The sequence below is a fragment of the Protopterus annectens genome, chromosome 3.part1 (assembly GCF_019279795.1).
Source record: "Protopterus annectens isolate FY-2018-M chromosome 3.part1, PAN1.0, whole genome shotgun sequence".
NCBI lineage: Eukaryota > Metazoa > Chordata > Ceratodontiformes > Protopteridae > Protopterus > Protopterus annectens.
Genome location: NC_056732.1, coordinates 1783555218 through 1783579237, shown reverse-complemented (window position 1 = coordinate 1783579237; position 24020 = coordinate 1783555218). Strand labels below are relative to the sequence as shown.

Here is a 24020-nt window from a genome sequence, read left to right as displayed (position 1 = left end):
CTGAAAGTCCTAAAACAATTTCAAACTTCCACCCTTCCAGAGCAGCAATTAGTTTACCCCCAAGGACAATACAGAAGGCTTCCTAGTACAGACTTTTTGTCTCTGGCTGCATTCAGCCCTGTAAGATACAATCTTTATGGCCTAAGTTAAGTAATTTAATTTCAGGATATTTTTCTAAAAGTTAGCTGGGGCTGAGCTTACCATCTTCTCTTCCAGTATCCTCTGTTACAATATAAGTTCATAGACTAGTACCTACCTATGAACCTATCTACCCGGGGGCATTTATAAGCCTAGCCAGAGTGTGTCGGCTTTCGCTGCCCATTGATTAATTAACTGATCCTCTGTCAAGCAGAACCACTGAAGTGATCCCAGGGGTGCATATTCTGTTACCCATCCACTCGTCAAGGTTTTTATTGAAGAGTGTTAGTGAGGGGCTCTGCGTGATGTAATTTGGAATTTTGTTCCAAAGCATGGGGAGTCTCTGTGACAGGAATCTATCCCCCCAGCATGTTCTATTTATTGTTGTGGTGAGGTTTAGCTCACTAGAGCGCATGGCTCACAGTAACTTGGATTTCTTTAGGTGGAGCATGTCCATCAATTCTGAGTCGGACATGGCTTTGTAAGTCAGGCAGAGATCACCTCTGAGTAAGCGATATACCACTGAGTACAACCAGAGTTTTTTCAGTCGGTTTGCATAGGACATATGTTTGAGACCAGTAATCCTCTTGGTGAGGTACTTTTGTGGTCTTTCCAGCTGTTGGAAGTATCTTGTAAGGTACATCCCAAATGGGGCATTGTACTGTATGATGGGTCTAATGAGTGACGAGTAGAGGGGCACTATAACCTCTTTATTTCTAGATGTGAACCCTTTAATAATTAGATGGGCCACATAGAAGGATTTCCTAACCACTTTGGCAATATGATTGTCAAACGAGAGATTATTATCTACCTGGGTCCCCAGATCTCTTATTACCTCTTCTGTATTAAGGGGGCTGCCACCTATGTGGTAATTCGTGGGTGTTTTGTTTTTCCCAAACGGGATGACTATGCATTTTTTGGCATTTAGATTGAGGCCATGACTTTGACACCAGGTGCCCATCTCAGTAAGGCCCTTTTAGAGGATGTCCATGTCAGCCGGACAGTCAGTTATGGCTCCCAGTTTGCAGTCACTGGCGAACTTGGTTAGCCAGAGTCTTCCTGTGTTTTCCTGTACTTCTGAGAAGTATATGCTGAAGAGTAGGGGTCCCAGGACCGAGACTTGCGGGACACCACTTGTGACTGGTTTAGAGTCAGACCTGGAGCCCACTATTCTTACCGTGTGAGTTCTGTCTGTAAGCCAGTTGGCAACCCATCTCATGACGTAGGGGTTTATGTTCAGGCTGGTGAGTTTTTCTGTAATACCCGAGTGGGGAATGGTGTCAAAAGCCTTGGTGAGGTCAAGGTAGGCCGTGTGAACCACCTTTCCCTCGTCTATGGCCTTGGTGACTGTCTCGAAGAAGTCCACCAGGTTTACTAGACATGATCTGCCCTTAACAAAGCCGAACTGGGTCGGGTCAAGTGTTTGGAGGTTCCCAATGTCTTTGTTAATGAGTTCCAAGACTATGCGCTCCATAGCCTTGCAGGCCAGGTTAGTCAGGCTTATGGGGCGATAGTTACCAGGGTCAGTTGTGGCCCCTCCTTTGTGGAGGGGAATAACTGTTGCTGTGTGCTATTCTATGGGCATGTAGCCTGTGGAGAGGCTGAGGTTGAACAGCATGTTTAGGTGGGGGTTAGTTTGTTCTGTAGTTCGTACAAGATGCAGCCTGGGACACCATCTGGTCCCATTGACGCTGTGTTTTTGGCTTTGGAAATGGCTGTTTTCTCCTGTGCATCTGTGATTTTTGGGACACTACACTTTTCCGGTATTGTTTGGACCCTTTTGGAGGTGAGAGGGGGGGTGCAGTTTGCACTGAATCTATCTGCCGGGATGTAGGCAATATCAGTAGGTTCAGTATATTTTGTGCCATTTTGCACTAGTTCAGTGCATATCTGCGAGTTGCCACTTAGATTCTTAACATAGCTAAAGAAAGCTTTGTGGTTATCTTTTGAATCCTTGGCTATTTTTCTTTCGAAGTTAGCCTTGGATGATTTCATGAGGGACCTCAGTTTCTTACTGATACTGATCAGGGATGTCTTTCCTTCTTGGGATTTGCTTTTTTTTCTGAACTAGTTTCTTCCTTCCATTGTATAGCCTGTTTATTGCAGGGGTCCACTAAACTGGTTTCCTTCTCTTAGAGGAGTGAATCTTGTTTTTGCTAGGGATGGCACGATCCATGCATCCTTGTAGGTGCTCATAGAGTGCATTTGTAAAGGTTTCTGCATCTTGGGCAGTGTTATCTTTTAGCGTGGGAGCTGTGAAACTTACCACCTCTGTCTTAAGTAAGGTGAAGTTTGCTTTGGAAATGTTTTTTACTGTGGTTTCCTTAGTTGGGGGTGGTGGTGGGGTGTGATCATCCAGAGTGATTTGTTTATGGTCTGATCTAACAAATGACGGGTCGACCTCCGGTGTGGAACACCTGTCGCCCACGTTGGTGATGATCAGGTCCATTATGTTTTTACCTCTGGTAGGGGAGTTTACCAGCTGATCCAGGGCATTTGAGTTGATGAATTCCAGGAAGCGCTGGGCCTGGGAATTTGTACTCGAGTAGTTTTCCCAGTGAATGGTAGGGTAATTGAAATTGCCCAATATCAGGGTGTTTGGTAGGACCTTCATGTTTTCCAGTGTCTCCAGAAAGGTGGAGTGGTGGTCCTGGGTCATGGAGGGTGATCTGTAGCAGGCCACAATTTGCATTGCAGATTTGCCTAATGTTAGTTGCACATGGATGATCTCAGAGGTATCATGCTGCACCACTAACCTGGACGTGTAGGTATCCTTGATGAATATGGATACACCCCCCTCTTTTTGTGTTTCAGTCTGTGTTCTGTGGTCGAAACTTGTGGTATGAGTTGTAGCCCGGTAGTGCTGGAGTGCTCTCTGGAGCCTTGAACCACATTTCAGTTACTGCACAGATATTGACGTTCTCCATACTGAGGAGTGCTTTGAGCATGTGCATTTTGAGATTTAAACTCCTGGCATTGAGTAGCATAACCCACAGTTTTTTGTTAATTGTGCTGTTTACGGAGGTGAGTTTGACTTTTGAGCCTTGCCTAAAAAAGGCACTATGGGGCAGCAAGAGCCTTGGCCAGTATGCGAATGCGTAGAGGTGACAGGTGCAAGCCGTCTCTTGCGAAGCAACGCGGCTTGTCGAGCATGTCGTCCCAGGCTGGCAGACACTGGATCCCCTTTGAATGACACCAGAAGCTTAGCCAATTGTTGAAATTGATATTTTTTTCTTTATACTGAGGTATCATTCTTGGTGAGGGCAGGATGCTACTCAGGGTCAAGGTCATACCAGCCTGGGCTACATGATCAGAGAGCTCTTCCATGTCTCTTTTCATGTAGTCCAGGGAGGTACATCTCAGGTCATTCACGCCAACATGAACAATGACAATTACATTTAATCAGTTACAATAGTACATTCTGATGTACATGCATATTTTTTTGCTGTCCAACAGGACACGTTGGTACATTTTTAACACAAGCAGCTTTACAGATACATTTTCAACACAAGCATCTGTACAAATCAGTTTGATATACAAATGACATATAGTTCTTTACAAAACTCCAGCTAGCTGTGCTGGCATATGTTACACATCCACTGCCCTGCTTCTCCTGGCATAGCTGCCAATATCTCACATCATCACGTGTGTGTGTGTGTGTGTGTGTGTGTGTGTGTGTGTGTGTGTGTGTGTGTGTGTGTGTGTGTGTGTGTGTGTGTATATATGTGTGTGTATATATATATATATATATATATATATATATATATATATATATATATATATATATATATCTATAGATATATAAAATGTGGATTCCTATCAGTTGCTTGAACTGCCAAAATGACGAACGTTATATGGCCGAGACCATATAACCGACATTTCGGAAGTTCAAGCACAGTGAATGGAGATCACCATACATTGCGGAATAGGAAATCTGCCATTTTTCTCAATGTAGTGCAATCTAGGAATTGGTATATTTAAGTAGCAGGGGGTGTGGGGGTGGAGTGGGGGCTTGCCCCCTGCAAAAAACAAAGGAATTTTTTTTTTTTTATTTTCATTTCGAACTTCTGAATGTTAAACAGCTGTGTGTTAACTGGTATACAGAATAAAGAGTATAATTTAAGAGTAAAAGTCCAGAGATTCAGGTTATGCCTGTAACATGTTCTGTTCATTTTCCATAATATCTTTTATGCAAGCAATGTCAGTCAGTGTTCTTATAGGTTCATAGATAAGTACTAGGCTAGCTGCCTTTGCAGGCCATTTTAAACCTAGCCAGTTTCCCTTTTTTGTGGTCAAAATAAATAATCCTATTTGGTTATAGACTGGCCTTACCCGTCCCATGGATGATAATTATATAGTACCTCTAATGAGAATAAATAGGATCGTACCATAGATAACTTGAGGGGACCCTTGCATGGTAAAAAGCATTTAGTAGCTGCCTTTGTCCATTAGCTGTACAGGCTCAGTCCTGCGGTAAGTCTTCTGTTTCCCATCCATAGATTTAAGTTGTGATTGAAAATGGACAGGGGTGAACTTTTTTATGTGGATGGGGGAGTCTGTTTCATAGCAGTGGTATTCTCTACAAAATATACCTGTTCCTCCAAACCATTTTGTTAATGTTGAAGAAGAGGTTTAGATAACTAGACTGAGTATTTCTGATTTCATGGATTTGCTGATGCTCAGTAAATCTATCAGTAATTGGTTAGAAAATGCCTTGTATGCTAGACACGGGTAACCTCTTAGCAGTCTGTAGAATGACAAGGATTTGGGTTGGTCCATGAATGACATGTTGTTTAGGCCTTGTATCCTTTTAGTCAGGTATATCTGTGGCCATTACAGCATTTGCATGTGTCTGGACAGATACATGCCAAGGGGGGCATTATATTCAAAGACTGCTCTAATGAGGACTGAGTAAATGGGGGGGGGGCAATGCCATCGTTAGACCTTGACACAATCCCTTTCTTTATAAGCTATGAAATATAGAAGGGCTTTCTTACAACAGTAGACACATGTTGGTCAAAAGTTAGGTCACTGTGCACATACGTTCCCAAATCCCAAACAACTGGGTCAACTCTTGGGGGCATAATGAAATGTGGTGGTTCCCTGGGGTAGATGACTTCTGAAACAATCAAGTAATGCATTTTTTTGCGTTTCGTTTTAGATTATGACGGCACATCCTTCCTGCAGGATGGCTAAGTCGTTAGAGGATTCAGTGACTGCTCCTAGCTTGCAGTCATATGCAAACGTAGTCAGACAGAGCCCTTTGGAATTGGGTTTTACTTCTTGTCTTTTAAATTCATTTACTCAGATATGATAATGGCTGCTATAATTTTGTTGTGCTACAGAAAGGAAATAAAATGAAGCAATGCTTAAAGTGCCACAATTGAAAGTTACACATTCCAGGATCAGACGATAGAATGAAGTTGTTGTGGTAACAAGCCTCAGTTTAGGGTTGTCCTGAATTGCTGCTTTAATGTGAGACTTTGAAGGTCAGCAGGTTGTGGTTCTGAACTGTGGAGCATGAGGTGGTGTTGATGAACCTAAGGATCATGAGGCCGGGGCGATAAATACTGAAGTGAAGGAATGTCTTTTGCATAATTTGTTGTTCTGTGCTCCCACATACCTGGATGGGAGTGGGGAAAGAAGTGTTGGCCTGGAAGGATGAACAAATTTAGAAATGTGCAGTTGTAGACAGATTATGGGTGTTCATTGCTGGCAGTGTGCCGTCCTGTGTAATGGGAAGATGAGGGAGATATTGCCCCATGCAGCAACTTACCTTTTAACACCTGTACCTAAATGGGATAGAAGCTCCTGTGTAAGATGATGGTACCTGAGGAGAGTCTGTCAGTGGATCATGCAGCTACCAGCCACACAGTCTCACATCAGTTCTGTAACTTTTGTCTTCCTTGTCTGCTGACCATCAAACCTGTCCTGTTAAACCTCAGCCCAGTTGTTTCCCCATACTGGACATCCACAGTACAGGTGAGATCTGTCCAGCAAGGCCATCATCCAGGCAGCTCTGGAGGTCATAAGAGGTCTTGCAGACATCTCAGTAATAAGGAGCTTTCTGTTAGACCTTAATCCCATCCCTCATGTTTCATGTGAGCACCTGTATCACCAGAGATCTTCCTACACCCTGTCCATGCTTGTCTTCGATAATCCCATCCCTCGTGTTTCATGTGAGCACCTGTATCACCAGAGGGCTTCCTACACCCTGTCCATGCTTGTCTTCGATAATCCCATCCCTCGTGTTTCATGTGAACACCTGTATCACCAGAGGGCTTCCTGCACCCTGTCCATGCTTGTCTTCGATAATCCCATCCCTCGTGTTTCATGTGAGCACCTGTATCACCAGAGGGCTTCCTACACCCTGTCCATGCTTGTCTTCGATAATCCCATCCCTCATGTTTCATTTGAGCACCTGTATCACCAGAGGGCTTCCTGTACCCTGTCCATGCTTGTCTTCGATAATCCCATCCCTCGTGTTTCATGTGAACACCTGTATCACCAGAGGGCTTCCTGCACCCTGTCCATGCTTGTCTTCGATAATCCCATCCCTCGTGTTTCATGTGAGCACCTGTATCACCAGAGATCTTCCTACACCCTGTCCATGCTTGTCTTCGATTCCACTTACTTGTTAGTAGCCCTCATTATCACTAGCCTGTGATTGCTGACTTCACATCTTTGATTCTGACTATTTTGAATACCATGCAGGCCTTCTCACATGGTAACCTTCCGAGCAATAGCCACCTCTCTTTATCACCCAAGGAGGGTGAGGAAGCATCTTCCACTCACTTCCACCCTCACATACCTGGCTTATCCAGTAACAGGGCTTCTGTTTGAACTCAAGTCATCTGGGTCATAGTCAAGGCTTTATCCGTTACCCTTCCATATGTTATATCTGTATTCTCTGTAATGTTTATCTGCTCATTTTTCTGTGTACCTCTTCTGCTGTTAATCTTTTCTCTCCATCACAGAGCCTCACAGAGCTTCATGGTTGCTGGTTGAGTCCTGCCATCTGGTTGAAAGGATCAGACTGTTTTCCTTCAGCAGTACAATAACACTGTTATAAATCTTACCTGCCTTAATTGACATATGTAGTAGCAAACTTTTCTATAAGTAATTCTGTATAACTCTTCACTGGTGAAGTAAGTTTTGCCACTTTGGTAGCTCTGTGTAGCATCCTTTTAGGCTGATTAGGCTGTCATGTATTTGACCACAGTATTTGTTACTCAAGTGCCTCACTGCCTGCTTCACAGTATTTATTTTGTGAAGTGACCCATCCCCACAGGAGCTTCCCTTTAAATGATGGAGCTGTGGTCTGAAGCTGTCCTTGTTGACAGAGTAAACAGGCTGGTCATTAGAATGTATCTGAACATGCAGTTTGCTGCTAGAAATGTATTTATTATTTATTATTTATTTTATTTTACATTTGTTAAACGGGAATGTCTGACTGAGCCAAAGCCCTTTTTCAGCAGAGGCCCGGGAAGAAAAGTTCCAGTGAATACATATCACATTTAGTCATTATACAGATATTATAGAAGTGGAATATGGCAATCAGCTAGAAGACTACAAGAGCATTTTTAAGCGTATACAGATTATATTTAGTCATCATATAAATATTATATATGTAGAAAATGGCAAAGCAGCTAGATTACAGCCACAGCATTTTTAAAAGTAGTAGTTAATGTAAAAAAGCAGCATAGGAGTAAAGTGTTTTTTTTTTACAATTGAATCATACAGGATACAGTAAAGTATAAGAGAGACAGGAATACATAGTTTAGCAGAGTATAGCAGAGAGTTATCAAGGTGGGTTTGAGCATTGGCATATCCATTGCACTTTGAAATATTATTTTAGAGTTAGTTTAAATTGTTTGGGATGTGTGTGTGTTCGAATTTCAAGGGGAAGTTTGTTCCATTCAATAGAGGGGTGGTAGCTATATAAGTTACACCCTGCTTTAGATTTGGGCTTATAGATTTTTAAAAGGTCTTGAGAAGAGCTGCGGAGGTTTCATGAAGGAGCATAGTGGGAGATGACAGAGTGTAAGGCTGGACACAAAGATGGCTGGTAAAGAAATGTGTTTATGGTTGGGAGCTGAGAGAGAAGGAGGAGGCAAGGCAGCTCAAGCCAGTTTAAATATCTTAGAGAGAGAGACCGTGGTGAGATCGATAGGATTGTTGAGTTGCAAATCTAGCTACTTTGTGGTATGTAGTCTCAAGTCTAGTAAGGAGAGAGGAGTTTGGTTTAGTAAGAATTTGTGAGCAATATGTTAAGCAGGGAAGAAGGTAGGCATGAGTGAGGGCAATTCTGGCTTCCTGAGTGAGAAACTTTTTATTTATATATAGTAGACCTAATTTAAGGTGAGTTTTCCTGATGCAATTATTTATGTGGAGATCAAATTTTAGTTTATCATCAATTGTGATACCGAGGAGTTTAGAGCTAGATTCAGCTACAATAGGGATATTGTTAAGTGACTGGATAGTAAAAGAGGTCCTAATGTGGTTGGCTGTTTTAGGGAGGAAGAGTAGGAGTTTTGTTTTTTAGGGTTGAGGAAGGTTGTTTGAGAGCCATGTTTCCACTGAGTTAAAGGACAACTGGGTAGCTGATAAGAGTTCAGAGGGAGGCAAGTTTGTGAAAATGATGAATAGTAGTGTCCCTAAAATGAATCCTTGAGGGACACCCATTTTTATTGGAAGGGGAGTAGATAAAGCAATGTCCCATCTTACTGATTGGAATCTATCTTTTAGATAGCTTTCAAACCATGCCACTGTGTCAGGGGAGAAGTTGAGGTTGGACAGTTTGTTTAATAGTAGAGAGTGAGAAATAGTATCAAAGGCCTTTGAGAGATCAAGAAAGAGACAGGAGATAAGGTTATGGTCATCTCTGGCCAGGGAAATAGTATTGAGAAAGGAGAGAAGTGCAGTATAGGTGCTATGCTTTGGTGGAAAACCATGTTGTGTAGGTGTAAGTAGGTTTTCCTGAGAAAGATGATCCATGACTTGAGTATATGCATTTTTCAAGAACTTTTGACAGAGGGGAGAGGATGGCAATGGGTCTAAAGTTAGAGATTTCAGTGGAGTTGCCTCCTTTGTGGATAGGGAGGGTGTAGAACTGTTTCCAGATAGATGGTACTTTGGATTTCAATGATTGAGCGGTTTATAATGAGAGAGTTGGGAAAGGCATGTGAGTGGGCAGCTATCTGAGGAAAGTATGATGGGATGTTATCAGCAGATACCGAGCATGGTTACAAACAAGCTTCCTCACACTTCTCTTGCTTTGCTGCTCTGGGTCTGGATGTACAACAAGCTTGCTTACATCTTTCATTGGGCTCATTTCTCACATATTGTACAGCAAAATATTGTTGTCTAGGCTAAGATTCACTACAGCAGGGTTTATTTTGTGTTTTTATATATGTGTGTGTGTGTGTGTGTGTGTGTGTGTGTGTGTGTGTATATATATATATATATATATATATATATATATATATATATATATATATATAAAATCTCCATGTGCAACCTCACTTTCCAGGCTTTCACCACAAGCCTACTTTGCTGGGCTGCCAGTGTGTGCTTGCATAACTAATTGGTTACTGTCATTCATCTGAGTCATTGGCCCTCCTCCCTCCCTTCCTGCTCCATTTCTCAGCTACCCAAAAGCTTGCCACTTACCATCCCAATTCTGTAGCATCCATTATTGACAACATGTTAACATGGGACATGGATTTCTGTTTCCAGTCATGTTATGCAAAATGCAGGCATTAGTGAGAGTTGGCACAACCATGTGCTGTGATGCAGATGGGGGGTCCACTGAAATATGTGGATTATTTGAAAAACAGTCTCTTGTCTTATCGTGGAGGAGGGGTCATATTGGTGGTATGTCTGTGTCCTTGGAGTAGGTTGTACAAAATGAAATGCAGTGTAGGGGAATCTCACAAGGAACGTCAAGCCTAGTTTCATTTAGGGAAAGTTTTGTGGGTAAGTAACTGCTGCATGGGACATCATTTTTAGTTTGAGCTCACATTTCATTTTCAATATACAGAACCCAGAAACTACTCTGGGAACCGAGTCTCCAGTAATCAGGACCAATCTTTTTCGTAAATCACCTGCATGATACATGTTTGTGTTTACAGCAGTGCCCTTAACTTACTGTAAATATACTGCTGACGTGCTCAGAATTATGGGAAAGTAGCTTTGACAGGTTCAGAAATGAAGAACAGCTTCCAGAGTAGGTTTGTAAGGTTAACTGTTTAAGGGAGAGGAATTAATGATATGCAGAAATGTTACACAGCTACACATGGCTCTATTGTTTTATTCCATGTGAAAAGTGCAGGTTTACTAGCATATAAAAAGTGTTTATACTGTGTGGTTATGTTAATTTACAATTTCTGTAGCTGAAGCTGTTAGGAAGTATCGTAAGATAGATGCCTGATTGTCTTACAGGAAATTCATTTAATGTATGAATATGTAAATTAGGTGAAAACTGAATTGTGAAATTTTTATCTGATGTGGTCTGAATATTCTGTATAATCAAAGTAAAATGCATTACGTACCCTTTTTATCAATGCATACAGTTTCATTTTGCTTTTCATTTTATGCAGGTAATACTGCTACTCCTGCAGGGATGTAATGTATAGAAGGTGTGTGTGACATTGTGAGGTATTGCCAGCTATGCCCACCCTCTCCCCTTATTCTTGCCCTCTAACTTCGGCTTCATCACCAAAAGAATGCGACTTCTCTAGCTTCCTTCCATTTCCACTTTCATTCTACCCCTTAGTCAATGCCCATATGTTACTGCTAGGACTCTGTTATCTATCCGCTAAACTTTACTTTTCTCTTTACACCTCGACTCTTACTTTATTCTTAAGCTACTTATGCCACCTGCTTTTCCTACTTAACCTGTTATCCAATTTCCCATTTCTGTCTCTTCTCCTACTACATTCCCTACTACGTCTAATCTTTGCTCTCTTTGTTACTATACTCCGTACTGTGGCTAACTTGTTCACAACTCAACTGTATAAAGCAAAAAATGCAACCCCTACTAACAGTCTTCACTATCATGTAATGTGTCAGCCTAAAACTGTAAAAGATGTGTTCAGTCTATGTAAATATGTTAAATCTTAAAGCTTGAATGCTATGTTACTAGTCAATGTTAGGTTTGGTACTATCTATGTCAATTTGAAATAAGCTTGAATGCGATGTTACTAGTGAGTGTTAAGTTTGGTACCATCTATGTACATTTGAATGCTTCTGTATACACCTTATATTTTGCTTAAAATGTAATTGGAGCTTTTCTCCCCAGGCCTCCTCTGAAAATGGACATGCATCCAGTTGGACTTTCCTGGTCAGCAAATGTAAAATAAGTAAATAAAAAGTAGGGCAGTGTATGTGTAACATATGCCAGCATAGCTAAGTAGAATTTTGTAAAGAATTATATGTTATTTGAATGTCAGACTGATTTGCGCAGATGCTTGTGTTGAAAATGTATTTGTAAAGTTGCTTGTGTTAAAAAATGTATCAACAGTGTGTTCTGCTGGACAGAGGGAGAAATATGCATGTATTATTGTAACTGCTGAAATGTATATATTGTAACAAAGGATACTCGAAGAGAAGAGGTTAAGCTCAGCTCCAGTTAGCATTCAAAATATTTTGAAATTAAATTACCTGGCTTAAACCATAAATAGTGTATCTTACAGTTCTCATTCCAGCCAGAGACAAAAAGTCTGTACTAGGAAACTTTCTGTATTATCTTTGGGATAAACTAATTGCTACAGTGAAAGGGTGGAGGTTTGAAATTGTTTTATGACTTCCAGAAGTTGCAACAGATCTTAGCAAGGTCTGTGAGTGTGTGTGTGTGTGTGTGTGTGTGTGTGTGTGTGTGTGTGTGTGTGTGTGTGTGTGTGTGTATTATTGACACATATGTGCTAAATCCTAGCAGCTTGTAGCCAAGGGGGTAGCATGGGAACCAGAAGTCAGATGACCAGATGCAGGTGATGTAATTCTATAATCCATCAGTAAAATTATATTTTAATAGTAGGTGAGACTGAAGTCTCAGTGCACTCTGTTTTTGGAACCTGATAAAGAAAGATTTCTTACCTACTTCATCTTGTCTTGCTGTAGTAAGTGAATCAGGGAATAGTAATTCTTTAGATCAGTCAAGAAAATATAGTGTGATTAGTTAAATACTGTTTTTCTGTATATGTGTGAATGCATTCATCTGTGTTATTTTAATATTTCCTGTGATTGAAACTGGGGTGTTTATTGTAAATAGATATTCTGTATTTTCATGTTATTTTATTATTTAATATTAAATATATTTAGAGTTTTCATTGTGGCTGGCCCTTTAGAGAATAGTTTAACCTTTGAGGGTACTCATATCTGTTTCGTGACTGTGGCCACTCCTGAAACTTTTAATGCATTGGCCAAAATACTTTCATTTTTATTAATATTAATTTCACTCAGTATAATTGGGTACCCTTGAGAGAGTGAGAGAGGTAGAGAGAGAGAGAAAGAAACCAGGCCCGGGACTGAGTGTGTCTGCTGTGTGCTTTTAAGGGAAATTGTGCTTGCTACAGAGAGCTGCATCTGGAAATACTGGGTGTAGCCATTTTTGTTCCACGTGAACGTCCCTCTCCAGTGTCAGTGGTGAGGATTCAGGTTCCTTGATTACTGGCCCTGAGTGGGGACACCACAGTGTGAATAACAACATGCTGTCATCTTGATTGCTAACCCACTTCAAAATACTTGTATTTTGGAAACTGGTGTACATGTACTGAGGGTTGAACAGGGTTCATTACATTTTCATTAAAACATCTTACATTCATTTGCCTGTACAATGAAACCAAGAACAAGGAAATCAATTCTGTGTTTTTCAGGTGCCTAAAGCCTTTGAAGATGTAGCCGTGGAGTTTTCAAAAGAGGAATGGGACATGTTGAGTAATGAGCAGAAGGAGCTACACAAAGAAGTGATGATTCAGAACTACAAGAGCATGGTCTCCATAGGTAAGGAGGGGGTCTCACTGCTTACATAATTATATGAGGGATGGACTTATAAAACGGAAGTACAAGAGCATGGCCTCCGTTGGTAAAGAGGTAGTCTCACAGGTTACATGATTATATGAGGTCTGCACTTATAAAACTGCAAAAATGCTGTTTTTCTGAAGGCATGGTCTCCTTAGGTAAGGAGGGAGTCTCACAAGTTACATGATTATATGAGGAATGCACTTACTAGACTGCAAAAATGCTATTTTATTTATTTGTTTAACATTTGTTTACCAGGAAAGTCCGACTTGGACCAAAGCTAATTTTCAGCGTAGGCCTGGGGTGAAACACTCCAAATACATGTCTTTGTAACTGTAATTTTGTGAAAGGAATTTATAAACATATGGGTGGAATGACATAATGGTTAAGGTCTTTACCTTACAGATTCAAGGTACAAGGTTTACTTTGACCTCCAGTTATTGGCTAGGCTTGGAACTAATCAGTGTATTGATAGCCTAGTGTTTACTATTGAACCTGTTTTACACATGGTTTGGAGATTTTGTTGTAGCATATTTTTTTGTTCCTTAGATATTTTGTTGCAGGAGATTTGTTCCTTTTAGAAGATTAAAGTACTGCAGATTACATTGATCTAATCTCTTATTTCATATTGTTTATGCAGTATTTGGTAAGGTTAGGCCACCTGTTCACAACTTCTCTTATTTCTTCTAACTGACATGAGAGATTTTGTAAAAAATCTGCTCCCACTTGAGCATTTTATTCATTTATTTGTGTTTCTTTGCTGCGAAAGTCTGACTGAGCACCAGATGGAATCCCTTTTCAGCAGAAACCTATAGAGAAAAGCTGTATAACAGCCATAGTCAAATGTATAAGTGATTTTAATTGGTCATTTTTTACTGTTCGTTATATACTAAGATTAGCTGAGCCCTCCTGTTGTTTTTACAGAATGACTCTGGAGTGTTACATTTGTGTGCCTCAGCCTGAGAAATTAGAACATTGCGCTGATTGTTTGTTAATAACTCACAAAAGTTCTTTTAATGCATTTTCCCATACATTTAAAATAAATTTGCTGAATTGAATCTGTTTTGCCTGCCTTTATTATGTTTAAGTCACTGCTTTCACTGTTTGCAATTAGTTTGTTTCTGGTCTAGTGTGGGACTCGTGGGAGCCATATTGAGACATCAGTGGTTACTGTACTGAGAGTACTGCTGCTGTTTCTATGTGGCCAGGGACTAACTGATCAAATTTATAGCTGCTTTTTTGTGGTCTTTTACCTTTTACTGTTTGCTATAAACTGAGATCAGCACACTGCTGCGGTATTTATATCTGGACTGTGGTTGAAGTTTTCCCCCATCTAGTGGTAAACTGTCTGTTGTCTTTTCCAGGCTGTATTTACACAGAGCTGCATGGACATGTAACCAGTTGAGCTATTTCGTGTATTTTTTTTTTATTTTATTTTGTTTATTCATTCTTTTACTGACTGGGTTAGTTCTACTAGGTTAGTGGCTGCTTTGTAGGGAAGACCCAAGGTGGTATTTATACTATTATGGGTTACTGGCCAGAGCATCAGGGAAATTACAGTTGTGTAAAATCTTACCATAAAAGTAGATGTCCTTCTCTTCACTGTTGCAGTATTCTTCACCCAAGAGATCTCCTGCCAGGGATGGCCCAACATCCGGCCAGTATACCAAAGCCTTCAGCTCTTATAGGCACCATACATTACAGTCACACAGATACTCAGAAATGAAAAAAGTCCCTGGAGGAAAACAATACCCTGAGAGCCAAAGAGGAACACATGCTTCCAGAAATGAAAATGAAGGGCCTGTCAGCTAGGAAGACAACCAGAACGGAGGGCAAGGGTCATGTCAGAAGAGGAGGGAGCAAAGCACTGAATACTGCAGTAGTGAAGACTGTTGAAACAACATCCAGTTTGTAATGTTTAGGGAAACTATGAACAGAGGGCCAAGTAGTAGCATTGGTATCCGCATTCTTGAAAAATGCATCAAAGGAGGCAACTTCCCTAGTAGAATGTGCCTTTACAGACAAGCAAAGACGTGACACCATGAAATGCATTATCATGGACCTTAAAAACAAGGACATTGGCAAACTCCAAATACTTGACCCCACACAGTTAGGTTTTGTCAAAGGGAGATCATGCCTGTTATACTTGGTTGACTTCTTTGAAACAGTCCTCAAAGCCGTGGACGATGGGAAGATGGTGCACACCACCTACCTTGATCTAACCAAAGCCTTTGACACTATTCCCCGCTCAGTCATAATAGATAAACTCTCCCAGCTAGGCATCAATCCGTATGTTACCAGATGGTAGAACTAACTGGCTCACTGATAAAACCCACTCAGTCAAAATAGGGGAAACCACCTCTAGTAGTAGACCCGTAACAAGCAGCGTACCCCAAGGATCCATCTTGGGACCTCTACTGTTTGGGATATACTTTTCTGAGGTGCAAGCCAAAACCAGTGGTTTGTGGCTGACCAGATTTGCAGATGACTGCAAGCTGGGCACTGTGTTAAATTCCCCTAGTGATGTGAATACCCTCCAAGACGGTCTTACCCAAACTAATGACTGGTGCCAGAAGCTTGGCCTCAAACTGAATGCCTAGAAATGCATCATTATCCCCTTTGGAGAAAATGTCATACCCACTAATTATCACATTAATAACAATGTACTAAGTATGCAATCAGTCAAGAGGGACTTGGGCACCCAAGTTGCTAGCAACCTGACCTTTGACTACCATGTTGCCTCTGTTGTACGGAAGGCTTGCTACATGGCCCATCTCATAAGTAAGGGTATTTCATCCAGGAACAACAAGGTCACAACATCTCTGTACTCCTCCCTTATCAGACCCAATATTGAGTACAATGCCCTCTTTGGCATGTGCCTTGCCAAGCATATGCAGCAGTTGGAGAGACCACAGAGGCTTCTGACCAGGAAAATCCAGGGTCTCAAACACCTATCCTGTACAGATAGGCTAAAAGCCCTGACCCTCTACTCATAAATAGGGAAAATCTGAATACCACAAAGCCCGGAAAAGGCAATGACAGGAGCGAGGCATTTGGTAAATACCCATGGGGCAGTAGAGAGTCCAAAGGGCAAAGCAGAGAACTGAAAATGCAAGGAAGAAACAGAGAAACAAACATTTCCTGAAAAGAAGATGAATGGGGATGTGAGAGTATGCATCCTTGAGATCCAGAAACACTAGAATGGCCTGAGGAAGTAGGAGAGAAAACAATGTCTAAAAAAATAACATCAAGAAAGAAAGAAGGAATTTTTGAGAAGGGTGTTGAGCAGGGAAATATCTAGAATTGGTCTCCATGCACCCTGATTCCTTGGAACCAGAAACATTCTGGAATAAAATCCCTTTTCAACTTGAGTGGGAGGCACAGCTTGAATGGCTAGCCTGATCCAAAAGAGATTGAAGAACCCCTGGGAAATGGGAAAGCTGTTCCTGCAGAGGTTGAGGAATGCCTGAGAAGGGTGTAAGAGACTTCTAAACCATGAAATATCTCTAATGGATAATGAACAGAAACCAAGAATCTGAGGTGTAGCCAATTTGGAAGAATCAGGGAAAAATAAAGAGACAAGGGAACCTGGCCTAGGGAGGGGGGTGCAAACTGTCTAACAGAACCAGGCTTGTTCTGAAAGGAAGGTTTCTGGGAGGCAGGTGTTGAGCAGACAAGCAGGAGGAACATGCCTAGAACCCTTCTTACCTGTAGGAGGAAGGTGAGATTGACTATGTACAAAGGCAGACTTGGAAGGATACTTCCTCTGAAACTTAGGAATGGGAGAAACAAAATTATGTTTCAGCTCCTGCAAGGCTTTGCCCTTATCCTGGTGGGACTTGAATAAGTGAGTCTGAATGCTAAATCTTGTCTGCTTCTTTAAAAAGGTAATGCATGTGGTGGACAGTAGTGAAACTGTTCACGTTGCCTACTTGGATTTGGCAGAGGTGTTTCACACTACACCACATGAAGTGATTGTTAATAAGCTAGTAAATTTAAACATTAAACCTTATGGGGTTGGGAGGATGGCATAATGGTCAAGGTGTTTACCTTGCAGCCACAAGGTGCAAGGTTTGATTCTCAAATGGGGTAATTGGCTAGGCTTAAAATGGCCGCAAGGGCAATTAGCCTAGTTCTAATCTATTGACCCTATGTGATAGGACAGACTGGCTGAAGGACAGAGTGTATGTTGTCAGGGTCGATGATGCCTCCTGAATTGAGGAAAAGATATTGGTATCATCTAGGGTTCTGTACTAGACCCCTATTTTAGCATTTATTTCTATGACCTAAATACTTGACAGCAAGGAGCTCTGGCTGACTAAGTTCACTGATGATTGTAACCCGGGTGTAGTTATAAAATCAACCAGTGACACTAATAGCATTCAAATGGAACTGAGATGGCTTCATTTCTTGTGCACACTTAAGCAACCTAATATCATATCCTTTATAAAACAACTAATTTTGACCACCTACAATATCAGTGACACCCCACTCCCCAGAATTGTCTTTGTTCAAGGATTTAGGCGCTTGGGTCAATGGCTTCCTATGCTTCGATCACCATGTAGAAGCTGTATTCAGAAAATCCTTCTGTATCTCACAGTTAATCACATCTAAGTCCAAGAAAGTTATTGTTCCCTTGTACCCTGCCATGGATCTACCCATTGTGGAATATAACACACCTTTTGGCATGTATCTTACTACAAACATAAAAAAATAAATAAATAAATAAAAATAAAACAAAAATAATCATAACAGATTTTCCTAAGAAAAAAGGATTTTAGGCCTCAAAAAGTTACCAGGAGAGGCTGAGTCACTGTCCCTGTACTCCTTGTCATGTAGGTTCTTGAGGGGCAGTTTGTGCCTTACATTCCTTGCCCTCAGGTACCCTATTATCCACGACTTCCTGTTTCTTGATATGTTATATTTTGTGTAGCCAACGGTAGAACAAGAGATCTCTATTTACACCAGATAATAAACAAAACTAAATGGAGAGAGGCGTTCATTATATGTTTAATAACACATGGTGCATGGATTGATTCTTACATGGAGTAACTGGCTAAGCTTAAAATGGCTCTCAAGGGCAGTGATCTAGTACTAACCTATAAACTTAGCTATCTATAAGGAATGAAGGGTTTGGATAATGATTAAAGTCTTTACCTCACAGATACAGGGTACAGGGTTTGATTCTGACCTGGATATTGGCTAGGCTTGTAGTACTCTGCATACTGGTAGTATAGTATTTAGCTATGAACCTATTATATAACACTTCCTCTTTCTCTGGAATATAATCCCCTTGCATGTCAAGCAGTACGACTCCATGTAGGCCTTTCTAGCACAGACAAATGGATAAATGTATGCCGTAAAATGCATTTGGGAATTAATGAGCCTTGCCACCTTGAAAAGGTTGGTAGAGACTGAGGGAGGTTGTTGACAAGGTACGCATGCCCTCTGATAAACTGAGAGAGGTTATTGATAATGTAGGCATGACCTCTGATCGACTAGCCCTGTACTCCCTATTGATTCCCATGATTCTGCATGTCTTATGTTACAAGCTTGCTGTTTACATACAATCTTAGTATGTATTGTACGGATTTAATGCCTTAAAACGGAGCCTAATCATTAAACATCTAATGTTTGGAAGTAAAAACAGTGAAAACGAAACAAACTATTTTTTGGGGGGGTTGGGGGGTTGCACCACCACCCTCTGCTAATTATATATACAAAACTGCACTACAGTGGGAAAAGAGCAAATTCCCCAAACTGTGCTGTTTGGGGAAAATAGTCGGGGTGTGTATTTTATTTTTATTTATACTTTGTTAACCAGATAAGTAAACTTCTACATGGACCCTTTTCAGCGTGACTGTGGTCACAGTGACAAAGCAAATAGCAAGTAAGAAATGTACTTGGCGGGAGAAACATATTACCATTATGTCATTTAGCAAGGATTGCATGTACAATGCATACCCAAGGTGTGACAGAGAATAAGTAAAACATTAAACATTGACAAGAATGTGTGCATTATTAATGTTAAAATATGCATTCATTAAAAATACAGAATTGTTTTGGCATGTCATTGCAGGATCATAGGATCATAGGAGGTTACCAGACTGACTGCCCCAGGGCCCTTACAAGCCTAGCTAAGTTCAGCCCATGTTCCTAAGGTTGTCTGGTTCAAGCAGACACTAAAATCAGCACTTATTGCCCCTGTCCATGACGGACAAAGGTGGAACCCCTGAGGTGAATTTTTGGTTACCCATCCAGTCATCCAAATTGCGCTTAAATAGGGCCAATGAGTGGCTTTATTTAACATGAATAGGAAGCTTGCTCCAAAGGTAGGGCAACTTCTGAGAGACAAATCTGTCTTTCCTGCAAGTTCTGTTGATGTCACACGCCAGGTTAAGGCCCTTTGAGCAAGTGACCCATGTGCCATTTGACTTGTGAATGTGCTAAAGCTGGGTCAGAGATTGATCTATATGCAAGGCACAGGTTGCCTATGAGCAGTCTATATGACATACCGTAAAGTGATGATGATTTCAGTCTGTCCACATAAGACAGATCTTGAAGACCCTGAATTTTCATTGTAAGGAACATTTGTGGTCTCTCCAATTGCTGCAGGTGTTTGGAAAGGAACATACTAAATGGAAGAGTACATGGAGGTTATATCCTCTTTTTTCTGGAGGCAATGCCATTACTTATGAGACGAGCAATATAAAATTCCCTTCTTACCACTGTGGAGACATGGTGATCAAAGTTAAGGTTGTTGTTGACCTGTGTGCCTAGATCTCTCACCACTGACTATGTGCTTAGGGTATTGCTATTTATGTGGTAGTTTGCAGACTTATCACCCTTACCAAAGGGGATAGTAATGCATTTTTGCATTAAGTTTAAGGCCATGACTTTGGCACCAGTCATTAGTCTATGTAAGACCTTCTTTCAGGCTGTTGACATAGTTAGGGGTTTTAATGATCACTCCAAGTTTGCAGACATCAGCAGACTTTGTCAGCTATAGTCCTTTAATTTTAGCCTGTCCTTCGGATAAGTAGGTTCTGAACAGTAAGGCTTCCAGAACTGATCCCTGTGGAGCACCACTGGTTAAAGGTCTGCTGGAGGAGGTGGAGTCTCATATTTTGACCGTATGAGCTCTAGCAGTGAACCAGTTTGCATCCCACCTGACAGCACATGGCTTAATACCCAGCTGGGTGAGTTTATCAATGATGCCTGTGTGGGGAATTGTGTCAAAGCCCTTGGCTAAGTCTCAGTTGGATGTATGTACAGATTTGCCCTCATCTAGGGATTTTGTGACTGTCTCAAAGAAGTCCACCAGGTTTAACAGGCATGATCTCCCCTTGACAAAGCCAAACTGGGTGGGGGGTCAAGCTTTTGGAGATTTCCTATATATTTGATAATAAGGTCCATGATGATTCATGCCATGACCTTGCAGATAAGCTGGTCAGACTAATAGGTTTATACTTCCCAGGGTCCATGGATGCACCCACTTTGTGCAAAGGGATGGTGGTAACTGTTTTTCATTTTGCTTGGATGAAGCCAGTGTTTAGGCTGTGATTGTAAAGCATGCTCGGTGGTGATGCCAATTCCTGTTTTAAACCACATAGAACACAGCTGTTCTCTGGTCTCATAGAGGCTGTGTTTCTGGCCTTGGAGAGGGCATTCAAGACCTACTCTTTGGAGATACTAGGTGGGAGAATGCTTTGGGGTATATATGGCGGGGACAGGGGAACAAAGTTTTCACTGAACCTGTCATTCAGCAGGTTTGTTGTATCCACAGGTTCTGTATATGTAGTACCATTAACTATGAGTTCAGTCTAATTCTGGGCCTTACCTTTTAGGTTATGGATGTAACTAGAAAATGCCTTGTGGTTATCCTTAGTTGAGGGAGCTAATTTGGATACGTAGTTAGCTTTGGAGGACTTCATTAGGAGTCTTATTTGCTTGTTTAAGTTGAGGAGGTAGTGTTTCCAGTTTAGAGACCGTTCCTTCCTACTCTTGGACAGCAATTATTTTGCCTATTCTATGGCCAATTAATGCAGTTGTCCACCAGCCAGGTTTGTTTTTCCTTGAAGATCTTACTTTGGTTCTATCAGGTACGACACAGTTAATGCAGTTGTACATGTGTTCATGTAAAGCACTGGTGTATATCTCAGCATAGGTGTCTGTTCCATCAGTGGGCGGAAGGGCTATGAAACTATTTATGCCGTCATGTAAGAGGTTGTAATTGGCCTTGGAGAAGTTTTTTAATCTAGTTATTGCTAAGGGGGGTCTTGTGTTATAGTTACTTCTAGCGAGACTTATTTGTGGTCAGATCTCACCACGGATGGCCACACACTGGGGATGGTGCAGCAATCCCTCATGTTGGTAAGCACCAGATCCAGGATATTTGAGCCCCTTGTTGGTGTATCAACCAGATTTTACAAGGCACTGGAGTTAACAAAGTCCATGAGCCTTCAGGCAAGTGAGTTAGAACATGTATAATTTACTCAGTCAATGGATGGGTAATTAAAGTCACCCAAAACCAGAGTGTTTGGTTGTATCATGATTGACTCAAGTAGATCCAAGTAGGCTGAATAGATGTCCTGATTCATGGGAGGATTCTGGAGCTGGCAATGACCTGAAGAGTGTTCTTACCTACAGTCAGTTGCACCTGAAGTAATCCAAGGGAATCATGCTGTTTAACCACTCTAGAGGTGTATTTATCTTTAATGTATATTGATGCACCACCCACTTTAGTTCTTAAACCTTCAGCTGGGGTGCTGTCCACAACCTTAAAACAGGTCTCAGTGACTTGAACAAATGTCAGCATCTTCCAAGGTTTGGACTGTTTCCAGTGAGTGCAGTTTCTGGTTTAGACTCTTAGCTTTTAGCAGCATAACCTTGAAGTTGTTTTTAGAGAGTATTTTTACATCGGAAATTTTGTTCTTGTAACATTGCCTAAAAAAGGCACTGTAGGGGTAGCAAGAGCCTTAGCCAGTAACTGAAATCCCAGGGTTGACAGATGAAGACTATCTCTGGTAAAGCTTCTAGGTCTGTTGACCATGTCATCCCAGGGTGACAGATACTGGATCACCTTTGAATGATACCAGAAACTAAGCCAGTTGTTGAATTCAATCATTTTGTGTTTGTGTTGAGGTAGCATCATTGGTGAAGGTAAAATGCTACTTAAGGCTAGGAACGTACCTGCCTGAGACACATAATCAGAGATCTCAGTCATGTCTGTCATCATATAGTCCAGTGAGATGTGTCTCAAGTTGTTCACACCAACATGGACTGTGACAGAGTCATAAAAGTGCCTGTTGTTGAGAGACTTGAGGGTGTGTGATGTGACAGATCCTGGCACCTGACATACAGCTGAACATGACTTTTTCCTTATCCAACCTGGTGAGAGGAACATCTGTGTGTCTCACAACTGAGTCACCTATGACTAAGATGTTTGGTTTTGTGTTATGCCTTAGGGGATTGACTGTTGAGACACTGGTTTGTGATATATTGTGTGTACTATGTTCTGCAGAGGAAGTATTATGTGGATTGTGCTTGTGTTTGTGTTTGGGAGGTCTCTGATGTTTAGGTAAGCTTCTGGTAAGGCTCTCCACATATGTAGGTTTATGTGTTGTTGGTTTGGTAGGTGCAGGTGATGAGGTGTGTATACTAATAAGCTGCTTAGTATTTGATGAACTGACTGGTAAGTGAGAGAGCCTGGATTCTAGGTTCTTCAAATAGATGCGTCTCTCACGTAATGAATTTGTGTGGAGTAGAAGAAGTGGGTTGTCAGTGTACATGAGGCAATTGCTATATTGCCTCAGGATGCCCATGTTGACCAGGCTGGCTGAAGAAACTGTGGGAAATTGTCCATCCATAACGCTAGGTAAGTTGATGTGGTCAGAAAATAGGGAGAGGACAGGAAGGACCAGGTAAAGTAGAGAACAGGAGAAGTGGACAAGAATTACCTCAGGAGCTTCGCTGAATGTATCATCTGTCAGTGATGGACAATCAAGATAAAGTGCCAGCAGAGTACTAAAGGAAAACATGCAGGCAGAAGTGTTTGCATCTGTAACCACCAATGGTGTCCACCTCTGCTTAGCAGTGTGAGATACACAAACAAGAGCAAATGTGGTGCTTATGTAGCAAACGAGCAAACTGGTTTAAACAAATTAACCAATAAAAAAGCTCAAAACGTATCTCTGTTCTTGCACCCTTCAATCAGTTGAGTTCTAACTGCACACTCCTGCCACTAGGGTGCAGGGGAACCCTCTCCAACAAAAGATGGCCTGGTTTAGTGATCAAGTTATACAGACAGAACTAGATTCAGCAGCAAACAAAGTGCAACAACTTTGCAACAACAGGAAAGTAAATAATGTGGGAAGAAATAGCCAGGGAATTGTTATGGCTAGGCTTGTATAGGCCCTAGGGCTAATAGCCTAGTACCAACATATGAACTTCAAAAAAGAAAAAAAAACTTCAAATAAGCAGGCACAATAAGCTTTCGACCAGCAACTCCCAGCTGAGAAAGGCAGAGGGTACCCTCTCCTCCCATAGGAGTGTAGACCACAAACTTTCTAAATGTAAAATAACTGGCCTGAAGCTGAAGTGCTTAAACCAGAACTAAGACACTTTTAGAATAACAGACACACTAAGCCTTCAGCCAGCAATTCCCAACATAGAAGTATGTAAGCTACCTCTCCTACCACAAGAATGTAGACCTCAAACCTTCTTAATGTAAAACAACTGGCATGAAGCCTAAGTGCTTAAACCAAAGCTAAGAGACTTAGAATGCCAGTTATAATTTAATCAGGCTACTAACAAGCAGTAATAAATGCAGTAGAATAATTGTAATTGAACACTTTTAAAAA

General features: G+C 41.2%; 1 protein-coding gene across 4 annotated transcripts in view; it reads left to right on the top strand.

The window, feature by feature from the left end:
- The window catches only part of LOC122798669 (zinc finger protein 436-like), a 364886-nt gene that overhangs the window by 92700 nt on the left and 248166 nt on the right, over positions 1-24020 (top strand). For 3 of the 4 annotated variants that reach the window (XM_044067762.1, XM_044067760.1, XM_044067759.1), the window contains exon 2: positions 13014-13140. The exons of the other annotated variant lie outside the window; for it this stretch is intronic. In XM_044067762.1, the coding sequence (XP_043923697.1) occupies positions 13014-13140 (127 nt within the window). The remainder of the gene's footprint in view (positions 1-13013; positions 13141-24020) is intronic. 4 annotated transcript variants of the gene reach the window in all.